Source organism: Pelobates fuscus, chromosome 3 (genome assembly GCF_036172605.1).
Source record: "Pelobates fuscus isolate aPelFus1 chromosome 3, aPelFus1.pri, whole genome shotgun sequence".
Classification (NCBI taxonomy): Eukaryota; Metazoa; Chordata; class Amphibia; order Anura; family Pelobatidae; genus Pelobates; species Pelobates fuscus.
Genome location: NC_086319.1, coordinates 78,934,776 through 78,960,736, shown reverse-complemented (window position 1 = coordinate 78,960,736; position 25,961 = coordinate 78,934,776). Strand labels below are relative to the sequence as shown.

Sequence of the window (25,961 nt, the reverse complement as noted above, 5' to 3'; positions counted from 1 at the left end):
AGCTGACCACTCTAGCCAATCAGCGGCACCCATGCCCAACGTCAATCTGCACTTCCTGACACTCTGTTTCAGAAGTCGAATACCACTGAGCGACCTGGAGATCTGGAGCTGAAGGAAGCCTTTGGGGGTAAACCATTTGAGAGCGGTTTCACCCCTTCAAAGAAAGAGCACCCAGGGGCCTCCTTGCATCACAGCATTTTCATTTAGATAAAGTTGTTATGGTGACCAGAATGTTTGTAATGTAATGTAAAGAATGTAATTTGATGAAAGGAACACTATATAGTGTCAGGAATACAAACATATATTCCTGACACCATAGTTGTGAAAACGCTATTCATCCTTGCTTTATGTGAAAATGACTATGCTCCTTCCCTTTCATGACACTGTCAAAAAGGGGCCAAGCATGGATGTCATTACAATTATGCCCCCTCCCCTCCCCCCCGAAAAATTCCTGCGGACGTCCATGCTCAGGGTCCCCATGTTCCCCAGTGTCCCAATGTCTCAGCGTCCCCATGCCTCGGAGCTGCTGTCTGGAGTCTCTGTGCACAGCTGCTCCCCGCGGATCAGTGAGTAGAGAGAGGCAGGGAGAGAGATGCCGTAACTTCTTATCACTGCCTCTCTCCATACAAACAGCGACCCCTACTGGCCGGCGCTGGTATTGCAGAATAATGTATGTTTATACTGAGACAGACATTTGTATTGCCGGTATTACTGCAATACCGGCACCGGCTAGGCAGCCTCAAATACCTGAGAAATACTTCTGAGAAATACCTGGCAACCCTACGAAATACATGAGAAATACCTGGCAACCCTAAGAGTAGTGTGTAAAAAAAAAAAAAAAAAATTTTTTTTTTTTTTTTTTTTTTTAAACCAATGGGCCTATTCCATGGGCCTGGGCCTGGAGCTGCAGCTCCATCAGCCCCTATGTTAATCCGGCCCTGCACATGGGAATCCTAATTTTAATGAAAACACTATTAAAAATTAAAAAATTTAAATAAGCATACTTTCAGCTTGTTACAGTCCTAAAGTCATTGGGGGTTATTTAGAAATGCATTCTGTTCTAAAGAGTGGTGTAAAAAGTACTGAATGTGTAGCCATCACCATGATAACCATAAATACCAGCAGGCACATTACATTGGTGAGCCCTCCCCTATAACATTTTTGCTACAATTTTAGCACAGAATGCAGCTTAGAAAAAGATGTCATCACTCATCAGGACTTATCAGAGTTCCAGAAATGCATGGCTGTGCAAATGTAGGACTAAGGGGTCCTGAGTATTGAAAAATACTGTACTGCTAGTAATGCCATGAGGATCCATACAAATACCTACAAGCAAGATATGTTATATATTATCTATTTAGTAACGCATCCTCTTATAGTTATATATGTGTAAAATATCACTAAATGAGGGATGCTATACTGTCTAAAGTGTTTAATTCCCTCAAATTTTCTGTAAAGGATGACCGAATAAATTGAAAATAAAAATTGTATTGATATGTTTGCAAACAAAAAAGAGCTTCGTAGTGAAGGGGTTAAGAGATGATGAGCTATTAAATAAATGCACATGTTGTTTAGAAAATGAATTGAAATCGCAGATCAGGTGGATACAAGCTATTATCCAATGATACATCCATTTATAAATAGTAGCAATGAACAAATAACATTAAACATATCTGTAATAATATGAGACTCATGTAACATTGTCCTTTTAGGACCATCCACAATATAATTTCTTTCTTGATCATTTCTTTCTTACCTAATTATCTCACTGGAGACCTCACGAACCTCTTCTGGTGTCTTTGAGAATGTCAGGCTGACCCGATAGGACACATCAACAGTGAAAATCTTCAAGTCAGAGGTCACAAAAACAGCAGAGATTGAGTGATAAGCATTTAAATATACTATAAAGGTTATTTGTGTGTGGCAAATAAAATAAGATAAGATAAAATGATATCAGAAGATGAGGTATTTGTGCAGAATATACACTAACAGATGTATTCACTATACCCCTGTTTTTGTTCAGATGGGCAAAGTACGGTGAAAATTACCAAATCCCAACAACAATGGCCATTTTTTATATTTACTAAAGCCGAATACAGACGGAATTTGGCCAGCCCAAGCAAATCTGCAGCAATTTCTGAGATGCATTTGGTGTACAGATCAAAATCTGTGCTTTCACATCCAACTACCATGCAAAGTATAGGAGTCCGAGGATTCACAAAGCTCTGATTTTAAACAGAATAGTGACCAAATGCATCCAGCATATAAGTGTTTTCTCCACTATCAGAGCTCAGTCTGTGCAGAGCCCTACATAGCTGAAAGTGGATTCATTTTATCGTCTCACCTCTTTTTTATATAGATCAAGTTTTTTTTGAATTTTAGTTACTTGTGATATAATGGATTTCTATGTGCACTTTTTTTGTGGCTGAAGATAAGAAGAATTAGAAGATAGAAGACTTATGATGGTAAGTAAATATAATGTTTTAACAGGTATTAATTTACTATTATTAAGGTGAGAAGGGAAGAGAGGGATAATTACTTTTTTCTCCCATGTGGCTTTAAATTTAAAATTCACATTGAATTCACTTTGAATTCTTAGTTTAGTAAAAAAAAAAAACAGGCAATATGAAACCAATCAATCAAAGTGCAAAGGAATGCTGTGTGAGAACGACAAGAACATATAAATGTTTATACTGACTGGGGAGCTTTACAACAGGACCCAACCCAGTATTAATGTCCTTAATTCACCATGTGCAGGGTGGGAGATGAGGGTTCATTTTCATAACCTTTTATACAGTACACTGCTGTCTGAAGGTTAATGGCAGGGTCCAATACATGTCTATTTTTACTCTATTTGTTCGGGGGCCACAAAAAGGAACAACTATGTCATGCTAACCAAGAATTTGCACCAATAAAAAAACTACACTAGAAGTGGGAAGTAACCAGCAGAAGTCAACCTGCAAAATGAATAATCCGGGCACTTTGGAATTTAATTAATTTTCAAACAAAACAAGAGCATCAACACCTGCAGGATAAGCATGTATAGCCATCAGGAAGAGTGAAGTGCAGGACTTGCGGGGCATGAGCTCTGCTGGGGGTCCTGGACCGTGTTTGTATTACTGTATTAGGTAGCACTGGGCTGTGTTGAGGGTCCCTGGTGTGCCCAAGTGTCCGTTGAACTCAACAGAGGCTAGTGTCACCAAATGGTGAACTCAGCAGCAATATGAAAATAGCAGGGATTCATTTGGGTCGGTTTGGTTTGCATTCAGCTGTTAGTGAATTCAGTGAGCCAATGAGAAATTTTAACAAGCTGATGCGGGACAATTGAAAACAAATCAAATCAGTCTTTGCAAAAGTTAAAGGGATTCTCCAGTGCCAGGATAACAAACCTGTTTCCCTGGCACTAGAGAATCCTGGAGTGCCCCCATCCTATGTCGCTGAAGGGGCTACTTACCTGAAACCAGCGCCGATACCTCTCGGCGCTGGGTAAAGCTCCGCCCACACTCCTCTCCCACCGATGTCAGCTGGCGGGGCAGACCTAATGAGCATGCGCGGCAATGGCTGCGCGCATTAGACCTCCCCATAGGAAAGCATTATTCCATGCTTTCTATGGGGAAAATCTGACGCTGGAGGTCCGTGAGGACGTCCAGCTTCACATAATGGACCAAAAGTCAGTTACGAATCCTGAAGCACCCCCAGTGGCTTTCTGTTAGACAGCCACAGAGGGCAGACTTAGAGCTGCAATGTAAACATGTTTAACATTGCAGCACTGAGTGCAAAAGGGTCACAGCACCCAGACCACTTCAATTAGCTGAAGTGGTCTGGGTGCCTACAGTGTCCCTTTAAGCTGCTTTCCTGAGCACTGATTAATGGTATGATTTTTCACAGCTGTATTTATAAGCATACAAATATGTGAAGTGATCTAGTCACACTAGCAATCCAAACTATTACATGATGTTTCCATACTCTCTGTATCCTGTATTTATAGAAAACTTGCTCCAATCTATATAATTCACTTTCCCTCCCTTATATCCAACCATTTTCTTCTTGACATGGTATTTCGTTTTGTATATCTATGCTATCACAGTAAACATTGATTGACACAAAAAACACTGGAACACTGAAACTGTTCATTTTAGACATAACGGTTTTCTTACATTCAGTAAATGAGTAGTTTGAAGTGAAGGAATTCCCTGATCTGTTGCCGTCACGGTTACTTGATATTGACCCTTTAACGCCGCATCCAGAGAAGTGGCCACCCTGTGGAACAAACATATTATAAAATAAGCTACACCACGTTATCCATCAACTGACCAAATCTCAAACAACAGGTAAGAATGTTAGTAAATTAAGTTGATAAAGAGAATGCTGACCTTATACTGCCAAGGTAGTAATCGTTCTCCCTAGAAGTAACATTGCTAAATATGTTAGACAATGACGTACTTCCTCCAGTGGAATAAAAAAACACCAAAGATGTAATTGAGAATTGTATTTCTGCGTTCACTCCAGTGTCCTTATCTGTGGCCTGGTGACAAAAAATAAATAAACAGATTTATATATAAACACAAAGCATTGTGCCACCCTGTAGTATTTCCCTCAATCCCTATGTATATCAGTATATGTAATAAAGGCTTTGGCAACATGTGGAATTCACAAACTTAATTTGGAATGAATCAGGTATTTTGAGAAAATAGTGACATTCTATTGCAAAGCGTACAAATGTGGTTCTTTATCAACAGCTCGTTAAAGGGACCATTTTTGCTTGGGGGGAGATTTAGATATTTCACTTAACAGCTTTTCAGAATTGAATTCACAAATATATATAAATATTCCCAATGTCTGTAAAAGTAATAAAGATTAGTGATGACCAGAACAGGGCCAGGCTATGCTCACACTGAGTGGAGAAAGTGATGGTGTTAAATAAACATGGGCAGTTTTATGGAAACCCTGCAACTCTAATGGTGCAACTGGGTGAATATGGAAACAAATATTATGCAAATGATCCCAGGATCCCTGTTACCAGAGGTAAAAGAAAAAAAAGGGATAAAGTAGATAGTAAGAGGGACGTTCCCTGCAGTAGGTTCACACAGTAAGTGGAGATGAAAGGGGTATTGCATTGGAAGAGCCCTAGCCCAATACTCAGAACAGGGTGAAAGAGGGTTTGGACCCTCATGGGCGTTCACTTGCAAGCTGATAAGTGGACGTGTGTGCTACCTCCGTCTGAGCTTTCAGCCTTATTTAGTCTCTGTGTAAACCTTCGCACTCATTGCGTTGTGGCATAATGTTTCTTTTTTTTTCTCTTAATATACCAAGTAACAGCCCTGCCTCTTTCCTCACTCTCAAAACCTCCCATGAGGCCTAGTGGTTGCTAATGGAGGTTAGGGGCCTTGTAAGTAATGGGTACACAGGATATGTTTGCGCCTCTATTGGTTAGTAATGAAATTCTCCCAGATTTTCCAGGTTTCCATTAGACCATGGCTTCTGTTAGAGTTCAAATAAGCCATTTTCACGTAATTGCCATTAATTGTGACTTGGCGTAACACTCTGTTGTCTCTCCGTGGGGCAGTCTTAGACTTCCATTTCCTAGCGATCAATAAGTTCGACACCGTAAGGACATGGAAGCCCAACATACCTTGATGTTTGGTTAGAGTGTCCGGTAACATAAAAAGTATAAAATGTTCAGCTGATAATTGCCTACCTTTATATTTTAAGTAATCTTTTACTGTGCTGTAGGGGGAATAGTTAATTTTGGCCTAATAGATTGACATTTTGGGGGGAGGGAAAGCAAATTTGCAGCTGCATATAAGGTCAGGAGGAAAAAATATTTTCCCTTAAATGCTTAAATGTAACACATTTGTAGGACCATAGAAAGGAGAACAAAATATTGCTGTAATTTGTAATAAGTTTGTCATTTCTTTGAAATAACTGTCTTTTTATATGTTTAATTAGAATTATATATTTAAAAAAAAAAAAGAAATATACATGAAAACAGAGAAAAGATGTATAGGTGCAAAATAGACTGATGCTATCCAACAAATCAGACACAACCAAGAGAACTGATAACGTGGTTATTGATTTTTGATGGTATATTAATTGACAGCATAAAGAGGTTTAATTACCTTTACAAGAGCTACTTGGTAGTCAAATGGGGCAGCATCTGGCACAACCACTGCAGAGACATAGACACATTATGTACATAAGAATTAACATTGAAAATGCTGTAAATAGTAAATGCCGGAATTTGCCAGTAGGTGGCGTCTTCCAATGTTCGGAACCTCAATTACATTTAAGAGTTTTGCACGAATGTATGTAGCTGTTCTCATTTCTAACTTATCTCATCAAACCTTCATTACAAATTTCTTACTCTGGAACAACCACAGTAATACAAATGGTAAACTTATACAATTAAAGGGACACTATAGCCCCAGGGTCCCCCTCCCGCGTACATTTTCATATATGATCCTGTGAATTAATTTTCCCCTTCCTGATTTCCTCTACACCTTTTTTACCTTCCAAAACCTTTAGATCTGTTTTTGTATATTTAGCAGATTGAATGGTTTCAGATGTGCACAGTATTGGTGTATTTTGGGTCTGTTCTACCCTAGGCATGATGGAACTCGGGCACCTCGTAATTGAAATTTGCCCCACCCCTTCCTGTCAAGGCCACACCTCTTCCCGTTAAAGACTAACACACACTTTGACTGGCAGACACACACTCTCTGCTAGTCAAGAGACTGATTTGACACAATCACACTGATTTGACACAATCTGACAGACACACACAATCACTGACTAACTCACCGACACACACAATCACTGACAGACACGCACACATACACAATCACTTAGACACACACACACACTCACTCACAGACATACACTGACAGAAACACGCAATCACTGACACACAGGCTCCCTCACAAACACACACTGACAGACATACACACACTCTCACAGACACACACTGACAGACACACACACAATCACTCAGACACACAGGCTCCCTCACAGACACACACAATCACTCAGACACACACACACATTCACTGACAGACATACACACACACACAAACTGACAGACACACACAGTCACTCAGACACACAGGCTCCCTGACAGGCACACACTGACAGACATACAGACACCATACTCACAGACACACACAATCACTCAGACACACAGGCTCCCTCACACACACATTCACAGACATACACACACACACAAACTGACAGACACACACCGTCACTCAGACATACAGGCTCCCTGACAGGCACACACTGACAGACATACAGACACCACACTCCCAGACACACACAATCACTCAGACACACAGGCTCCCACACACACACACACACACACACACTGACAGACATACACACACTCACTCACTCACTCACTCACAGACACGCACTGACAGACATACACACACACTCACTCACTCACTCACAGACACACACTGACAGTCATACACAGACAGATATGCACACACAGACTCACTGACACACACACTGACAGACAGATGCACACACACAGAAAGACACACACTGGCAGACACACACTCACACTCACAGACACACACACTTACAGACACACACTGACAGTTATACACACAGAGACACACACACTCACAGCCACACACTCACAGACACACACTCACTCACAGACACACTGACAGATATACACACAGACTCACACACTGACAGCCACACACACTCACAGACACACACACACTCACAGACACACACTGACAGCCACACACACACACATTTGACCCCCCTAACAGATTGTTTTTTATTTTAATTTTTATTGAAATCCACCCAGCCTCCCTACCTTTGGGACAACTGGGTGGATTTTTTTTTAACTGGGGTCCAGTGGGGCTGCTAGCCTGGCTGTTTGGGCAGGAAGGCAGGCAGCTAGTTGAGCTCCAGGCGGGCGGCAAGGGAGCACTGATTTGTGAGAACTCTCTGCCGCAGAGTGTTGCCGGGAGCCGGAATATGACATCACTCATAAATCAGTGCTCCTAGCCGCCCGCCTGAAGCTCAACTAGCTGACTGCCCGGGGGGGCCCAAAGGTGGCCAGCTGACCAGTTTTTAGACCCCTTAAAACGAGGCTAACAAGGCATTAGCCTGGGCATTTGGGGCGGCGTTTTTTGCCGCCCCCTGGAAAGTGACGCTCAAGGCAAATGCCTTGTTTGCCTCGCGGCAAACACATCACTGATTACGCCCTTAGCACATGTGAATTACACTGCCCAGAACTTTGTTCTGGGTTGCCAATATTAATTCTGTGCATAATTTATATGTGTTGCATGCTGCCAACAGATGTAATTGCTCCCTCCTACACTCCCTCCTCTTCTTTCCCCTCCCTCACTCTCTTTTCCCCTTCCCTTATCCAACCTATTTCTACTCTTTTTCTACCCCCTTCCATTTTTCCTTTCCAAAACTAATACAAATAATGCTACTTTTGACGATATATTTGATCAAACCGTCTATGATTCTATAAATATAAATACTACCTTCTATAAACACTAAAAACCACTAAGGCCTTGAACGAGAGAGGTGGGTGGGAGGACGGGGACTTATTATGATGATGACTACACACATTTGATACATAGTCGGGAAATGGAGACGGGAAACATAAACAAATAATAAAAAAAAATTACAAAATTAATTTATGCTGGAGTGCGGAATGTAATGGGGGGACATCATAGACCAACCCCGCTGTGATTTACATATTTTGCACTAATGGTGAGATTGTTTTGAATATTTTTATTGTTTCACAATATAAGTGCATATTGCGAACTGGTTCATAATAAGGCAAGTGGTTGCCCATGCAGGGGCTTAAGCAGTAACATTCATTAAGGTGAACAGTCGCCTACGTAGAGGCTTAATTGTCAGCATATAGGGGGAAATTCAGATTATCGCCTGCGCAGAGGCCTATTTGATCAAAACATATAGGCGTATTTGAACTTTGCAGGGATATACTTACAAGCATTAAGAGACTGTGCTAATGCGATTACATATATCTAACGCATTAATAAGCGTATGAGTAATAGTTGTAGAGCGCAGTTTGCGCAAGGCTGTAAATGGTGTGTTGCCCTAATAACCATATCTAAACTCATAACAACAATTTCAATGCTGGTGGTAAACATAGCACTTTTACGTTTGCTTAGCTCAGGTAGTAGTCGCAGCAGGTCTGCGTGAAAGTCAAGCCTTATACAGTTTGTTACTATTACATTATTATTTAAGGCAATCATAATGCTGATAAGAGCAGCTATTCAAAAATGTGCCTACGCAGAGGCTCATTACGTTAGCGTACGACCACCATTAAACAGTTTAACTTTGCGTGTGTGCGCTGACGTATGAAACTATAGAGATTGAGCATTTAGTAGGATGACTTTAAGTTAACAAAGGCATAGAACAAGCGTAATCGTGTCGGGTTTAGGTGTTGTATTTATACTTGTACGACTATATTAAAGGCTATTAATGGCAGGTATCTGGTCAGTTGCTCTGTCAAAGTTTCAGATGCAGATTTTTAAAACATGTGCAGGTACCGTGTACGTCAGTCTGCGTGCGGTAGCAATGAGATTAGTAGCTAAATCATAGCCGATGCATATGCGCTGTTCCCAACACTAGATTTTATTTGTAGTCAATTTATAGTAAGTCTGTATATGTTGGCCTATATAGGCAATTAATAGCATTTATCTAGCTAGTTACTCGGGCAGGATTAGCGTTGCAAGTTTTTACATCATTCAGGGCTCGGTCCCTAGAACACAAACTGTGGCACAAATAGCCTATTGACTTTTTTAAAGCTGATATAGGTAGTCTATTGCATTGTGATATGATCCATTATTAAGGTACTAAGCAAATATAATACGTGCATTATTTCAGCAGACCATCTGTGTTATGTCATCTCAGGGCTTGGTCCCTAGGACATAAAAAAGGTGAGTCCCTTCTCTGGAGGTGATTTATCAGCTCCGCTGCGGGGGATCCCTCATCCCATGGTATATAGCTTCTCGGTGGTCTTTTGCGCTTCGAGCTGGTTGCTCACCGCTTGGGCCCCCAGCGTCCCACATATAGCAGACCCCCTCAGTTCCACCCAGGGCTTGCCCATTCTGTGCATCAGAGAGTCTTTCAGCGTTGTGGGCACTCAGGGTCGGGAGCAGTCCGGCGGCCTCCCACCCCTGAAAAGTCCACGGGCCCCTCGTCCCCTGCACCTCCCCAACTCCTGCTGACCCATGGGCCGGGATTACCCCCACCGGCCGAGGGGGGGAGCGGGACCGGGCCGGCACCCATCTCTCTCCCTCCATCGCCTTACGAGCTCCGCCGCCTCCACATGTGTGTAGGCATTGTGCCGGTCATTCGGGCTTTGCGGTTGCCACGTGTGGAGCGGCTGCTTGTTCATCGCTTGGGCTCTTCTTATATGCTGCCCCGGCTCCCGGTGCTCTTAAAGGGTAATATTTCCTTTGGCTTTTTTGGGTTTTTTCAAAGCTTTTGTGCCGTTTAAGGTCAGAGCTAGCGCGGATGGCTGCCGCTCTGCTCGGCGGCCCGGCCCCGCCCCCTAATGGTGAGATTGGAGACTAGGTGATGGGCTATACTTACCCACACACTTCTATGAGATAGTTGATATCTTCTTGTAACCACTCCAATATGGAGCCCGACCGAGTTCCATTGGTGCCAGTTCGGCAAAGTCATTCCCGATTTCCGATCATATTGCAAAAGATCATCGAATCCCTCTTACACGGGTTGAAGACCAGTTAGATGTCATCAAGCTCCATCTTTCAATAGCTAATACCTTGTACACTGAAAAGCTTCTAGTTATATGATAATGATACTCTCTCATGCTTGCTATACATAATAATGCTGCTCGATGTAAACCTTGCCTGAGTGGCAGGGACCTGCGTGTCCTTCCAATTCACTTCTCCCTGTACCTTCTCTTTGAAACTTATTACAATAAAACGTGTATTTCCTAAAAACTATTTAATGAAAAAAGGTATCCAGGTAGCTGATTTGTTTATCTCTACACAGGTGGAAATACATTGAGACATTAACAATAATGAAATGTAATGACTCTCTCAACATCTGAATGTCAAATAGAACTTACCAAAAGTTTCATCAACTGCCAAAAATTCTGGTGCATTGTCATTAATATCTTCAATCACCACCCGCACAGTGGCTAAATGGGAACAGAACATTTGAGAGGTTAACTTAATGAAAAATACTTTTGTATGTAAACAATATAAAGATGTATGTAGACAAAGAAGAAAGATGAAATCATACGATCAAGAGAACAGAACTTTGCATGGACAAAAAAAAGCAATTAATTATCTGGGGATTAAGATCACCCCTAACATTGAAGATATAATGAGAAACAATTTCTTGGATTTGTTGAAACAAACTAATTACTTATTACAAGGATGGAAGAAAGCAGGGCTCGAGTCCTGCAGGAACGCGTGGGAACGGCATTCCTGCACTTTTTTTACAGCGGGAACGCCGTTCCCGTTGATCCTGCAGGAGCCCCCGTGTTCCCCCTGTTATGGGGTCCAGTGGGGCTAAAGCCGGCGGGCGGCTGTGGTGCCTGATACACGCGGCGAGGGAGCTGCTGGTCTGTCTCCTTTGCTCCCTCGCGCACTGTCTACGGAAGCCAGAATATGACGTCATATTCCGGCTCCCGGCATTAATAGACAGCCCGCGAGGGAGCAGAGGAGACAGAACAGCAGCTCCCTCGCCGCGTGTATCAGGCACCACCGCCGCCCGCCGGGATTTAGCCCCACTGGACCCCAGGGACAAGTCCACGCCAGCTCTCCAGGTAGGGAGGCTGGGTGGACATTTGTTAAAAGCATTTTGTAAAAATGTATGTTTGTGAGTGTGAGTCTGGGAGTGTATGTGTGTGTGTGAGTCTGGGAGTGTGAGTTTGTGTGTGTCTGGGAGTGTGTGTCTGTTAGTGTGTTTGCTTGTCTGTGAGTGTGTGTGTGTCTGGAAGTGTGTGTGTTTGAGTGTGTTTGTCTGTGTGTGTATGTTTGTGTGTGTGTATCTGGAAGTGTATGTGTGTGTTTGTCTGTGAGTGTCTGGAAGTGTGAGTGTGTGTATGTGTCTTTGTCTGGGAGTGTATGTATCTTTCTCTGGGAGTGTGTGTGTCTGTGAGCTTATGTGCGTGTGGCTGTTAGTGTGTTTGTCTGTGAGTGTGTGTGTCTGTAAGTGTGTGTATGTAAGTGTGTGTATGTGTCTTTGTCTGTGAGTGTATGTATCTTTGTCTGTGAGTGTTTGTTTTCTGTGAGTGTGTTTGTCTGTGTGTCTGTCTGTGAGTGTATTTGTGTGTGAGCCTGTCAGAGTGTGTGCACATGAATGTCATCAGTACGTGTGTGTGCGAGCGAGCGTGCGTGCGTGCAACTATGCATACAAGTGTATCTTGGGGGGGGGGATCTCGGGTGAGTTCCCACACTTTTCCCCCCAGGACTTGACCCCTGGAAGAAAGTGATGTTGTCTTGGTTGGGCAGGATAAATGCAATAAAGACCTATATCCTGCCCAAATGGTTATATCTTTTGCCAGCAGAGATACCAATAAGTTGGTTAGACATCCTTCATGCTAGTTTTTTAAAGTTTTTTTGGAGGAATAAAAAAACACGAATTGCGGCTAAACGATTAACTTTATCAATTAAAAAAGGTTGCCTTGTTTTTTCTATGGTTAAAGATTATTATCAAGCTAATATTATAGGACACATCTATATGAAACAAGAACCAAATATAGAATCTGAAATATGGTATAAAATTGAGAAACAGCTGATGGGTTCGAAGGAGCCTTATTATGCCATTTGGGATAGCTCTTATGACAGGAATAAAAGACCTAAACTAAGCAGTTAAGTCTTAGAGAATGTATTAAATGTGTGGTGGCAAATAAAGAAAAGATTAGGAATACAGAAACAAATATTAGGTAACTTAACCCCTTCAGGACGGAGTCAATAGTGCACGTTCTGATCAAAACAAAACGTAAACAAAAACTGGCATTTGCGCTATATGTCTGTTCACCCGTAATTCACCTCTTTCATATTAAATGCACCCACACTTATTATATATCATTTTGTTCAGGAGAAACAGGGCTTTAATTAATCATTAACTATTCATATATGGAACATAATTTCTTATGAATAAAATTTAAAAAAATGTGAGAAAATAAGATTTTTTTTTAAATTTGTATTTCCATCTGACATTTTAGCTGTGAAAGTCATAATACTGTTTTACTGCAAAAAGATGCACATATTTGTAATCAGCGATGTCTCATTAGTACAACAGTACCCCCCATTAACAGGTTTTATGGTGTTTTGGAAAGTTTCAGGGTCAAATATAGAACATTCCATTTTCAAATTGAAATTTGCCAGATTAGTAATGTTACCTTTGAGACGGTGTGGTAGCCCAGGAACGAGAATTACCCCCATAATGGCATATCATTTGAAAAAGTAGACAACCCAAGGTATTGAAAGTGGGGTATGTTTAGTCTTTTTTAGTAGCCACTTAGTCACAAACACTGGCCAAAGTTAGCGTTCATATTTGTTTTTGTGTGAAAAAAGCAAAAAACGAATATTTGGCCAGTGTTTGTGACTAAGTGGCTACTAAAAAAGACTTGACATACCCCACTTGCAATACCTTGGGTTGTCTACGTTTGCAAATGGTATGCCATTATGGGGGTAATTCTCATTCCTGGGCTACCATACGCTCTCAAAGGCAACATAACCAATCTGGCAAATTTCAATGTCAAAAAAATGAAATGCAAGCCTTATATGTGACTCTCCAACTTTCCAAAACACCATAAAACCTGTACATGGGGGGTACTGTTATTCTCGGGAGACTTCACTAAACACAAATATTAGTGTTTTAAAACATTAAAACATATTACAACAATAATATAGTCCATAAAAGTGCAGTTTGTTTGTAAAAAAATGCAAAAAACTTCACTTTTACTTAAAATATCATCGTTGTAATACAATTTACCAGTTTGAAACACTAATATTTGAGTTCAGCGAAGTCTCCCGAGTAAAACAGTACCCCCTATGTACAGGTTTTATGGTGTCTTGGAGAGTTACAGGGTCAAATATAGTGCTTGCTAATTAAATTCTCTGCACTTTCTCCCTGTGTTGTCAGGCATGTCAATCAAATTTTAATTAATCAAATCACATAATTATGTTAAAATATTACTTAAATATACATGTAGAATTTTAATATATATGCATTTATAGGTATCTAAAATTCTACGTGCATACTAATATAATCTTTTATGTAATTATATGTATTTATCTATATATATATATATTTGCGGTTATTTGTATTTTACATATAGTTAAATATATATAAATTGTCATTCTAAGTGTATTTTGTTACAACTATATATATATTAATAACAAAATACATAGCAACCACAAGGAGAGATTTTAAAAAGTGTCCCTAACACAGAGAAGTGACCATTGGATGTTTCTACTAATTCCCTAGGGTTGTATGTGTTTAATGGTATCTCCTTTATCCCTAAATTGTCTCTCCATTTCTCTTTTAGCAACACTTTTTAAAAGGGTTAGTGACAGAGTTAATGGCTTGGTGGTGATGACGGACAATGTTATCAGGATTATTTCATAGATGACCATGTGGAAATTAGGGCAGGGAGAAGATGTGGTAATTAAGGATAGAAGTACGGGAGCATAAAATGGTGATAGGAGACATAACAAAAAAAAAACTGGTAAGTAATCTAATTAAAGAGAATATAAGCTAGGAAGGAACATGGTGGGAGGAATTGGGATATTATTAGAAGAAAAAGACATCAAGAATTGAAGACGAGTTGTAAGAGGTAACATTGTAAACATAAAATTAATGAATATTTTAGCTTTTTTGAGGTATATTATGGGCAAGCAAGCAAGACATCCTAAAGTTCTGAAAACGTACAGTTTAAATAGTAGACATTTTAAGAGTTATTCTGGTGTTGTACAAAAAACATCAACAACATGGAAAGCAAACTTGTTACAGTTCTATATATGCCATATATATTTTGCTACTACAAAATGGAAATATTGATAAATATCATCGAAGTGAAATAGGACAGTGAATACGTATGCGTGAATAATTTACAAGACTGAGTCTCACCATTATTGCTAAAACTGTTCCCAATGAATGTATTTTTGTCCTCTACACGAAATAGCATCGTGACCAGATCACAGAGCTCATAATCCACATTTCCAGTGTCATTTGCATAAAGGCTGCCATTTTCTGCAAGCCAGAGCCAACTGTAGCAAATACTGCCCACATCAGCACCATTTTTAAAGCACTCCACCGATAGTTCCTGGAACTCCAGCTCATGGTCAGTGTCAGGGTCTGTTGCTGTCAGAATGGTGAGAAGCTCTGGTGTCCCTGTTCCATTCTCAGAAAGATATACATCTTTCAAAGTAGAAGGGTCCACTTGTGGTGGCTCATCATTAAGATCCAGAACTTGGACACTGACATTGGCACTTGCCGTGTGACTGACCCCATTGAGCCCATTGTCCTGTGCCTCGATGGTGAGATTATAGCTATTCTGCCTTTCGTAGTCAAGTTCCACTTCCGGGTCAACAAAAAGATCACCTCTGTAAAGACCCAACTCTTCTTTTTGAGCTCGGATTATAAAGTTCCCGAATCCACCTTGGGAAATACGGAAACTAACTCGATTGTTTAACTCAGTCTGATCATGATCACTGGCCTGCAGGCTTCCAACAAATGCCCCTGAAAGAGAGAATGATAATTTGATACTTATGTATATCATGCTAAGTGATCGACATTCCCCTTATAAAATCATACTTTTTAAAGATGTAATACATGGCTTAAATAATTAAATATAAAACACTATTACGATACATTTCGGACAAATGTACTATTAACCTACCTCGTGTGCTCTCATTAACGGAAAAATTGTACTGGAAATCTCTGAATAATGGTTCATTGTCATTCAAATCCTGCATAAAAGATAACAGATTTGTTTATTTGTTCTAATCAGGGGCTTCTGAATTTAACATCACCTGCCATTCACAGTGGCAGGTCCAAACCATGAGGAAGAGTCTACTGTTTGACCAACTGCCGTCTCCTCAACAGTCAACATCTTTCCATCACTGCGTCTGATTTGGCCAGATTGTATGGTCTAAAATTTTTATTGCTAGTCTTACATAATCACTAATACATGTAAAGATTACAGGATAAAGATTTTACATTAAAAAAAATGTAACAAAAATATTTACGTGACTTTATATTTGTAACCCTATTTTATGATGACTGCAGAAAGACTTTTGAAGAGCAATAAGTTTGTATAGATTTAGATTGGAAATACGCCTTTCAACTGACAGAAAGCATGGTTATATATATAAAAAATAGATTTGTATGTATTCATATAGTTAAACAATGTGCATGGCTGTACCCAAAGGATGTTTGGACTAGACAAGAAAGAACTGTTGGTAAGGAGCTTTAAATAGCTTTTAAACCTGGGCTGAAATTATTTTATGGAATAGTTTGAGAGTAGTGGGGTTCCTTGAGAGTATGGTTTTGTGCATTATAACCCTCTCTGACAGCCACAACTCTTTCTTTACCTTCCTTCCTCTTTATTAGAACATCTTCTTATCTATATTCCTCTCTTTGCTTCTGCTTTTTTCTCCCACCTTCCTCCCATACGAATGAGTCACAGCTCATACACAATATAACATGATGTCATATATGGGTACTATGTAATTAAAAGGCATATATCCCAAGTTTCCAACATATCAAAAGGACTTTTACCTCAACATTGATAGTGATATTAACTTCAGAAGACAGAGGTTCTTTCCCACGGTCCTTGAGTTCCACCGTGAGAACAATGCGTCCATTCTGGGTCACATTAATAGCTTCTCTATCTAGAGGAGTCAAACTTGTAATAAGACCTGTTGTGAGATTAACAGTAAAGTTTCCACTGTATTCACTTGGCAGGAGGTGGAACTCAATGAAACTGTTATTTGTGTTTGGCTCATCATTATCAACAGCCTGCAAAAAAGAGACGTATTATATTGTATCACAAACCTTTATGAAGTTTCTGGTACACAAACTTGGCTGTTGAGGCATCAATCCTTACCTCAATCTGGATACTGACATCATCAACATTCTCATTTACAAATATATTATATGTGCCGATTGCTGTTGGAATCTCATCGTTCTCATCAAGTATAGTTATTTCAAGCAGAGTGCTAGATGTTGCATTGCCTCCATCTTTTGCTTGCAATGTTGCGTAGTATACAGAGCGACGTTCTCGATCCAACAAGTTTCCATTGACAACACTGATCTCTCCAGAAGAAGAATCCACGCGGAAATTTTCCAGTCTCATGAAATAAAAAAAATAAAAACTATAGTATAGTCTACTAGGATCAAGTCTAGAAGCTTGCATTTAACTAGAATGTTTATCTATAATACATACAAGTTGGAATGAGGCAACATATACTGCTACAAGTGTAAAGTCTTCAATACCAATAAACTCATAGGAGAGCATCAAGGGATTTAATATTTTATTTAATTCCTTAAGGATCTACCACAGTCTATGTCAAAAGAACAGTATTTTCTTTTCTCCATAGGAGAACAACATTCCATGTATTGCAAGAGTTTATTTACGACCAGATTTCGTGTGAACACAACTCAGTCATTTTAATTTTCAATCAGTAGCCTAGATAACTTTTCAACCATAGAAAGTCTTTTTCAAGCTATGGTGATTATGCTACTGGACTTTAATCCTTCCTGCCCCTGTTTTTAACCAAAAAGAATCCAGTGAAACATCACAAGTTAAAAACAAATGTTTTTAAAAAAAAACAAAAAAGCATGTCACTGCAATCTAGGAAAATGTGGTCTTCATTGACAACATATAATTTTATTTTAGCAACGAAATGTTGCCAGTAATCAACAACTGTTATTAAGCAACATACTTTCGAAGTTACAAAGTTCAGTTGGAAACAAGTTCCGTTGAATTAGGATAGACAGCTAAGGTAGAGTCTTGTTGCCTACTCCCCTATGTTAACACACCTGTCACAAGTCAATACAATAGTAAATTATTAATTCAGCATTATGACATAAACGATAATGTTTCCTTCAACAAACAAATTAGATCTATGTAATGGTACATGGCAGATTGAGCATAAGATTATCATGCATCATGTCCAAGATCCTGAGATTTCCCTAAAGCGACAGATCCACCAAGCTCTTACTCTTTATTTGCTGTTCCAGACAGGAAGACTTGCAGGTCCACCTAAACACAAGATCTAGGCAAGTGGATGCCACATTGGTTTATACTCCCACCTCTAAATCAAGAAGAATGCAGTAAACAGATAGCAAGCTCAAAGATAAGTAGACTGTAGCAGTAACATAGACATTACTACTACCTTCCAGCACAAGAAAGCACTTCAGCTGCCATTGTAATGGTATGTGGTAAAGCATTACACACATATAGTATTGGTACCCAAGTATCCTCCAGACTGTGAGATCTGGGATAAAACTTTCCTCAGAAAGTTTAGGCTAAACCCTAATAGAGAGACAAATGGATATTAAGGTTTATTATCAGTCTTTAAAATCTTAGGATGTTAACAATTATCTAGGATAACTGACTATAATATTACTGCACTGCAGTCCATTGTGTATCATGGAATCATCATGATCCTTTCAACTAACAAAATCATGTGACCAGGACCATGGAATTCATTGTGTATTACATGACTGATAAATAGAACCTGTATGCCCCTATTAGATTACTTACATAGATTCCGGCAACAGTTGATATGTAATAGTGCCAAATGCTCCAGAATCCTCATCTGTTGCCTGGAAATAAAATAATAAAAATACTTTAAAAAACAATGTGGTAATTCAACAGATAACATCCTACTATTACAATATTGAAAGCTGTGCACTTTCTGAAACATCATTGTCAGTATTGATAAACTGTGGCCATCAATAACCCGATTTTTTTACATAATGCATGTACACTGAATAAAGAACATGGCTTGGCTACGCCCTTCAAGATAAGTAAAGTTAGATTTACAGCAAGGTCTAGGATTGGGAGCTACACTTCAGCATAAGGAATCAGGAAATATTATGTTTAAGTGAGATTTAAAATTAAGATTAAGAATTAATTAAGCCTAACCTCAATTCTTCTTTTTTTTTTTTTTAACATTTCTTTATTTGTATATTTGACAAATAACAAAAAAAATAGACAATACTATACATCAATATACATAAATAGCATATAAATATTGTAATGACATAATTTAACCTACACACATACCATTGGCCACCGCAGGCCATTGTTACGGTTGGTCATTACCCTGTCCTGTCAGCGAGAGTCCCTCTCTCAATCCGCAATAATTATTTTACCCAAAAAGGAGAAAGGTAGGAGGAACCAACAATTATCAGCTATCTAGCTTATCATCTTTAATCACCTTATTCAATATTGTGTCCCATTTCTCCCATAAATCGGAGGACACCTCTATGCATTTGATATAGCCCTTTTTCATTTTTAGCTGGTAAATGTATATATATTTGGACACTTAACTGAGAAATGGTAAAATCATTCCCTCCTTTCCATTGTTTGCTGTTAATTTTTGTAGTAGCAATCAAACAGTGGGTTATCAGAAAATTATCTATTTGCATACATTTTGGCCAATGTAATTGGAGTAGCATTGCTACAATGGTTTTTGGGAATTTGACCTCACTTAAAGGGAGACTATAGTCACCAAAACAACTACAGCTTATTGAATTTGTTCTGGTGAGTAGACTCATTACTTTCAGGCTTTTTGTTGTAAACACTGCTTGTTTCAGAGATAATGCAGTGTTTACATTACAGCCTAGTGATAACTTCACTGGCCACCCCGTAGATGGCTGTTAGAGATCCTTCCTGGGTCATGGCTGCCTAAAATGCATCCAAACATTCAGTGTCTACTCCCTCTGCATGCAGACACTGAACTTTCCTCATGGAGATTCATTGATTCAATTCATCTCTATGAGGAGATGCTGATTGGCCAGGGCTGTGCTTGAATTGTGCTGGCTCTGCCCCATATCTGCCTCTTTGTCAGTCTCCGCCAATCCTATGGAGAAGCATTGTGATTGGATCAGGCTACCAGTTCTGCTGATGTCAACAGGCAGTGGGCAGGTCTTAATTAAACAGGGACAATGTAAGCAGCTGCAGACTTGGATACAAGTAAGATTTTGCTATATTTAGGGAGGCATAGGGGACCAGGGTGGCTAGATGGTGGTTTTAACCGTATAGGGTCAGGAATACATGTTTGTTTCCAACATATTTCATTTGAGTCCGGTACAAACTTAGTCTTACTGGGGTCACATACCATAGGTTTATCATTTTAAAGTGGGTTTCTATAAGTCAAAGTGAGTGAACATATCTATAGTTTTTAAAACTTGAGAACATCCATTCACTTATCATAATCTTTAAGTCTTTCTCACATGTATTAATGGCTGGAAGGGTTGTGGAGGTTTTACTTGCTTCTATAAGTTTTATGCATCGTGAAAATAGTTTTTGGGATTTATTCTCCTGTAACAATCCTTTCATCAGTTGATAAATATTTCCATCTGAGATTACTTCCACTCTTTCCAAAAAATGTTTAACTTATGTATGTGAAAGTTTCAGCAACTGTCAGATGGAATTTTTGTATCAGACTCTTAAATGCTTTTAATTTATTATTTAAACCTAAATCTTTTAATAGTGACTATATTTCTGGATTTCCATGTGTTTAATGACATATTAGTCATAATCCTCTCAATCACTGTCACATTTTGAAAATCAAAAATTGTGTTTTTCAGTCCTAATTTCCTATTGATTTTGTTCCATATAGGTGATATTTGTTTCCATATAAAATAATTAGAGAGATTACAGTTTTTGATGTTCCATATTAAACCTATTGGGTCATTAATTTGACAAATTTCTCATTCTGTACTATACTAGGCCTCATTTTCTGTTTGAATTAGTTGGCATATCATTACGTGTGCTAGAATGCCAGCTTCATAATATTTATTAATATCCGGATAACCTAGTCCTCCATTTTTACTATTCCTTGATATTACTGAGCTTTTAATTCTAGGCTTTTTTCCTCTCCATACGAAGTTTGAAAAAGCAGATCTAACCATTGTCAGCTATGGCGGGTTGATGGCTATGGGCAACATCCTTAATAAATACATACAAGGGGATACAAAGCAGCCCTGAAAAAAAAAATCTATGCCAGCCCCATAAGTCATTGCGCCATATATTGGCGTATGTAATATGTAAGGCAATGTCTTGCCACCCCAGATGGTTGAGTAATATATATATATATATATATATATATATATATATATATATATATCTCGAATATATATTGCTTTTTCTAATATATAATATTGGTCCTTTCAGAGTAAAACTATTTTGTTTAATTATACAGTAAGCATACTCACATGCAGACACAGACAATCTCACTGACACACAAGCTTATTGATACACAGCCTCATAGACAAACAATGTCACTGATATACATAAGCTCATTGGCTTAAAAACACAAGCTCACTCACTCACTAGCAGGCACACACACACACACACACACACACAAGCAAGCTCACTCCATAGCAGACGCACACACACACACACACACACAGCTTAATGTAGTGGTTCTGGTGTCTATAGCCTGTCCCTGCAGCCTTTTCAATGTAAACCCTGACTTTTCCGAAAAATGGCAGTGTTTACATTGCTTCCTAGTGACACCTCTAGTGACAGTCACTCAGACAGTCACTAGAAGTGCTTCCTGTGTCAGTGCTGCACAGTGTGCAGCACCTACATTCAGGGCCTTTGCAGCTAATCCTATGGCAGAGCATTGGATTGGCTGAGATCATCAAGCTTGATGATCTCAGTCATAGAGGCAGGGCCAGTCGAGGGGAGACCAGCACGGCGTGGGGAGAATAAAAGTGGTGAGTAAAAACACTTTTTAAATACACACAGACACACACATACACCATGACAGACACACACACACCCCATGACACTGACACACACCATGACACAGACACACAATGACACAGACACAGACACACCATGACACACAGACACACCATGACACAGACACACCATGACACAGACACACACACCATGACACAGACACACCATGACACAGACACACCATGACACAGACACACACACACACCATGACAGACAGACACACACACATACACTCACACTGACAGAATGACACATATTATCTGTGGGTGACTGACTGGGTGTCCTAGTGGCCGCAGGGGTGGTCTGATGGCGGCCGCTGAGGACGTCTGATGGTGGCCGCTGGGGAGGTCTGATGGTGGCCGCTGGGGGAGGTCTGATGGTGGCTGCTGGGGGAGGTCTGATGGCGGCCGCTGAGGGAGGTTTGCTGTGTTTTCATTTCTGCTCCTTTGAGATATTAGGGTCAATCGTTCTGGCCATTGGAGAGGAGTATAACGCTAGTATTGCAGTTGAAATCCAATCCGTAATGCCAAAATTCTTCAAAGTACAATTTATAAAAGCCCAGCTGACCCTGTCGGAAGCCTTCTCAGCATCTAATGACAGGATCAGCGTGGGGTTTAACTTTTGTCGTGACATGTAAATAACATTAATCAGTCTTCTTATATTGTTATTCATCATTCTATTTGGCACAGAACCTATGTGATCATTATGTATCAGAAGGTACAATACATCTTTTAATCTATGTGATATGACAGAAGAAAATAACTTAATGTCTACATTAATAAGGGAAATTGGACGATAATTTTTTCTCGGCTTGAGTATTGGTAAGATGTTTGCTTTAAGCATCTCGGTTAATAAACTTCCCTTAGAAACCACATTATTAAATGAATTTTTCAGATGATCTGCAATTAAGTATTTAATCTTGTGACGGACCGCCTGGCACCCCGACCGAGTACCTCCCTCAATCGCTGCTTCCTAGTACTTGCGAGCGCCATAAGCACTGTACTGGAAAACCATAACCACCGTAGATTCCCAAAAACCGCCGCAGCTTGGTTGGGGATTTCGCCGTCCTCCATCCACCCTGGACCCAAGACCAACATCCAGCTTCCAGTGGGTAGAATTCTCCTAATCCAAAGAGCGTAGCAGGAACAGCTCTTATAAGAGCTAGTGATTATACTCAGGGGAGTATTGTGATATAGCAATCCCCAGAGTGTATGTAGTTCTTCAATCCCCCAAACATGAGCCAAGACTTCATGAAAGGATAAACTAATCTCTCTTAAATGGGAGCCACACTTGGCCTAATATGACAATCTTCATGCAAAGGGCACGCCCACAGGGACCTTGACTGATTTTCAACTTCACAGATCAATAACAATAAGGTTACAAGGACACAACACTCCCACACAAAGCACACAGCACACAATCCCTCCCCTCTGCTTGGGAGATAACTGGGTCAGTAACTGTACTAATTCTAATCCAATTATCTCCAAGCACAGAAAAAACATACTTTTTAAAAACACCCCAAAAAGTACCCTAAAAATACACAATACATCCCCTGATAGCCCTGATCTGGGTGACCAACATATCCAAAAATCACCCAGATCAGTTCAGGGGTTCAGAAATTTCCTGGAAGTCATTTATTTGACTGACCACAGGCATGGTCCCATAGCTGAAAATAGTTCCATAGAATCGCGGCTAAGTGTCGCTGGAGGACCGACCGGGAACCGCAAAGTTTTCATGCCGAAAATAGTTCCAGGGCATTCTCGGCTAAGTCCCCCTGAAGTCTATCGCGGTTTTGGTCCATGCGAACAAGATGGCCGCCACATCGTCGTCATCCATAGGAATTGCGGCCACCAAGACAAACACTTAAACCACTGTGGTGGAAATTGCAACAATGTACCAATTAAGCTTAACAAGCTCCAGGGTGATCTCCGGTTTGTGCGGCTGTTTGGTAAACAAACCATATAGTCCCAATTGCACGAACAGAACTTGTTTAAAGTACTTTAGCCAGATCTATTGCAGGGGCAATAGTAATAGGGTAGTATGCTGGCAAATAGGCCCCTCCAAAACCCAGTGGCGAGGTTACTTTTGCCACACATCTCTTTATAAAATGTATTACCCAAGGCGTCTGGTCCTGGTGTTTTATAATTTTCCAAATTATCAATAGCTTTAATAATTTCTTCTTTCGATATTTCTTTATTTAATATAGTAAGTTATTCTCTTGATAATTTTGGCAGGTTGGCCTCTTTGATATAATCATTTATCTTATCATTTGATAGAGGATCAGATAAATTTTATAATTTAGCATAATATTCGTTAAAGGCCTCCCCAATTTCTTCTGGGGTTAGACATGTTTAATTATTTAAAATGATCTTATCTACTAATATTTGTTAGTATCTTATCTGACTTGTTATATTTATGATAGTATTTAATTTTTCTTTGTATAATTTTTTTTATGCTTTCATAGGTTTTATTTTGGATCTCTTTTTTAATGTTCATTATTTTTATCTGATTGTCTTAAGAGGGGTTAGTGTAATTTTCTCTGTTTTTTATTATATAGTTCTATGTGTAACTCTGCTAGGCTAGCTCCCATTCTTTTATCTCTTAATTTCTTTAATTTTATACAATGCCCTCTAATAACTGCTTTATAAGAACACCATAATATGTCGTCTTCTACCTGTCCAATTTTGTTTTCTTGAAAATAGAAGATTGTAATTTTATCTAAATGTTCTTTATATTCTTTATATTGCAATAAAGTCTCATCCAACCTCTATGTTGTTTCACTATGCCGTCTATTTTTATTGCTTTTTAAATCCAGAATTACACAATTATGATCTGAGAATGGTATAGATTTTATTTCTGTGTTGTAAATTGTTTCCACTAAGTTTACTTCTCCTCCCAAAAAATCTAATCTGGAATATCAATCAGGGGATTTTTTACTCTCCATATATCATATACATTTTCATTCGACAACACCGAAATGAGGAGGGTTTGGGCGCTTATGCTAATAATGAGGATTGTGGGGGGAAAAAAATGAATTTGGAGTTACTGGCATTAGCACCCCATCCTACCTACCCCTCTTTTTCTGGTAATTATGAAGAAGGATGAAGAAGGATAGGTATGAACAGCTTCTCTGTTTCCTCCATTTCAGTGATAACGCCAAGTGCCCACCAAAAAATGACCCCCAGAATTACAGTCTGCACAAGATTAGGCCCCTAAATGATCACAAAAATTCTTCAAAAGTTACTCCACAATCAAAATATCTGCATAGGCTTGTCCCTTTTGAAGTTCAAGGGAAGTCTGCTTTTCAAGCAGTACATTCCATCAAAGTCGGATTGCTATGGGATAAAATTGTATAAGTTTGCAAATGCAGCACTGGGTATATTTGGGCATTTTGCATTTATGCAGGAAAGGACAGTCAACTAGATACACCAGGCTGCCCTGATTCTGCGAGGACAAAAGGCAAAATTGTATGGGATCTCCTTCTCCCATTAATGAATAAAGGGTATCATTATTGGTTAGATAATATATTGTACAATAAAGCAGCCAGAAGGCAACCCCACCCTCAGGGCCCCCCTCCCACTGGACTGAAGGGGTTAAAACCCCTTCAGCCACTTACCTTTCTCCAGCGCCAGGCTTCCTCTGTACTGGGGAACTCTCTTTCCCCTGCCGACGTCATATCCGAATGCGCATGAGCGTCAAGAGCCACGCGGGCATTCAAACAGCCCATATGAAAGTATTACTTGATGCCTTCCTATGGACGTCCAGCGTCTTCTCACTGTGATTTTCACATTCAGAATCGCGGAAGCGCCTCTAGCGGCTGTCAATGAGACAGTCACTAGAGGCTGGATTAACCCTTAGTGAAACATAGCAGGTGCTCTGAAACTGCTATGTTTTCAGCTGCAGGGTTAAAACTAGAGGGACCTGGCACCCAGACCACTTGCTGAGCTGAAGTGGCCTGGGTGCCTATAGTGGTCCTTTAACAATA

The 25,961-nt window shown here is 39.8% G+C and overlaps 1 protein-coding gene across 1 annotated transcript in view; it reads right to left on the bottom strand.

Annotated features, from left to right (window-relative positions):
* Window positions 1-25,961, bottom strand: part of CDHR2 (cadherin related family member 2) — a 173,225-nt gene that overhangs the window by 23,974 nt on the left and 123,290 nt on the right. The window contains exons 15-24 of the mRNA XM_063447280.1: window positions 18,761-18,822; window positions 17,099-17,342; window positions 16,771-17,010; window positions 15,890-15,959; window positions 15,118-15,729; window positions 11,099-11,170; window positions 6,120-6,169; window positions 4,374-4,525; window positions 4,158-4,260; window positions 1,757-1,845 (exon numbers count right to left, since the gene is read on the bottom strand). Of these exons, the coding sequence (XP_063303350.1) occupies window positions 1,757-1,845; window positions 4,158-4,260; window positions 4,374-4,525; window positions 6,120-6,169; window positions 11,099-11,170; window positions 15,118-15,729; window positions 15,890-15,959; window positions 16,771-17,010; window positions 17,099-17,342; window positions 18,761-18,822 (1,694 nt within the window). The remainder of the gene's footprint in view (window positions 1-1,756; window positions 1,846-4,157; window positions 4,261-4,373; window positions 4,526-6,119; window positions 6,170-11,098; window positions 11,171-15,117; window positions 15,730-15,889; window positions 15,960-16,770; window positions 17,011-17,098; window positions 17,343-18,760; window positions 18,823-25,961) is intronic.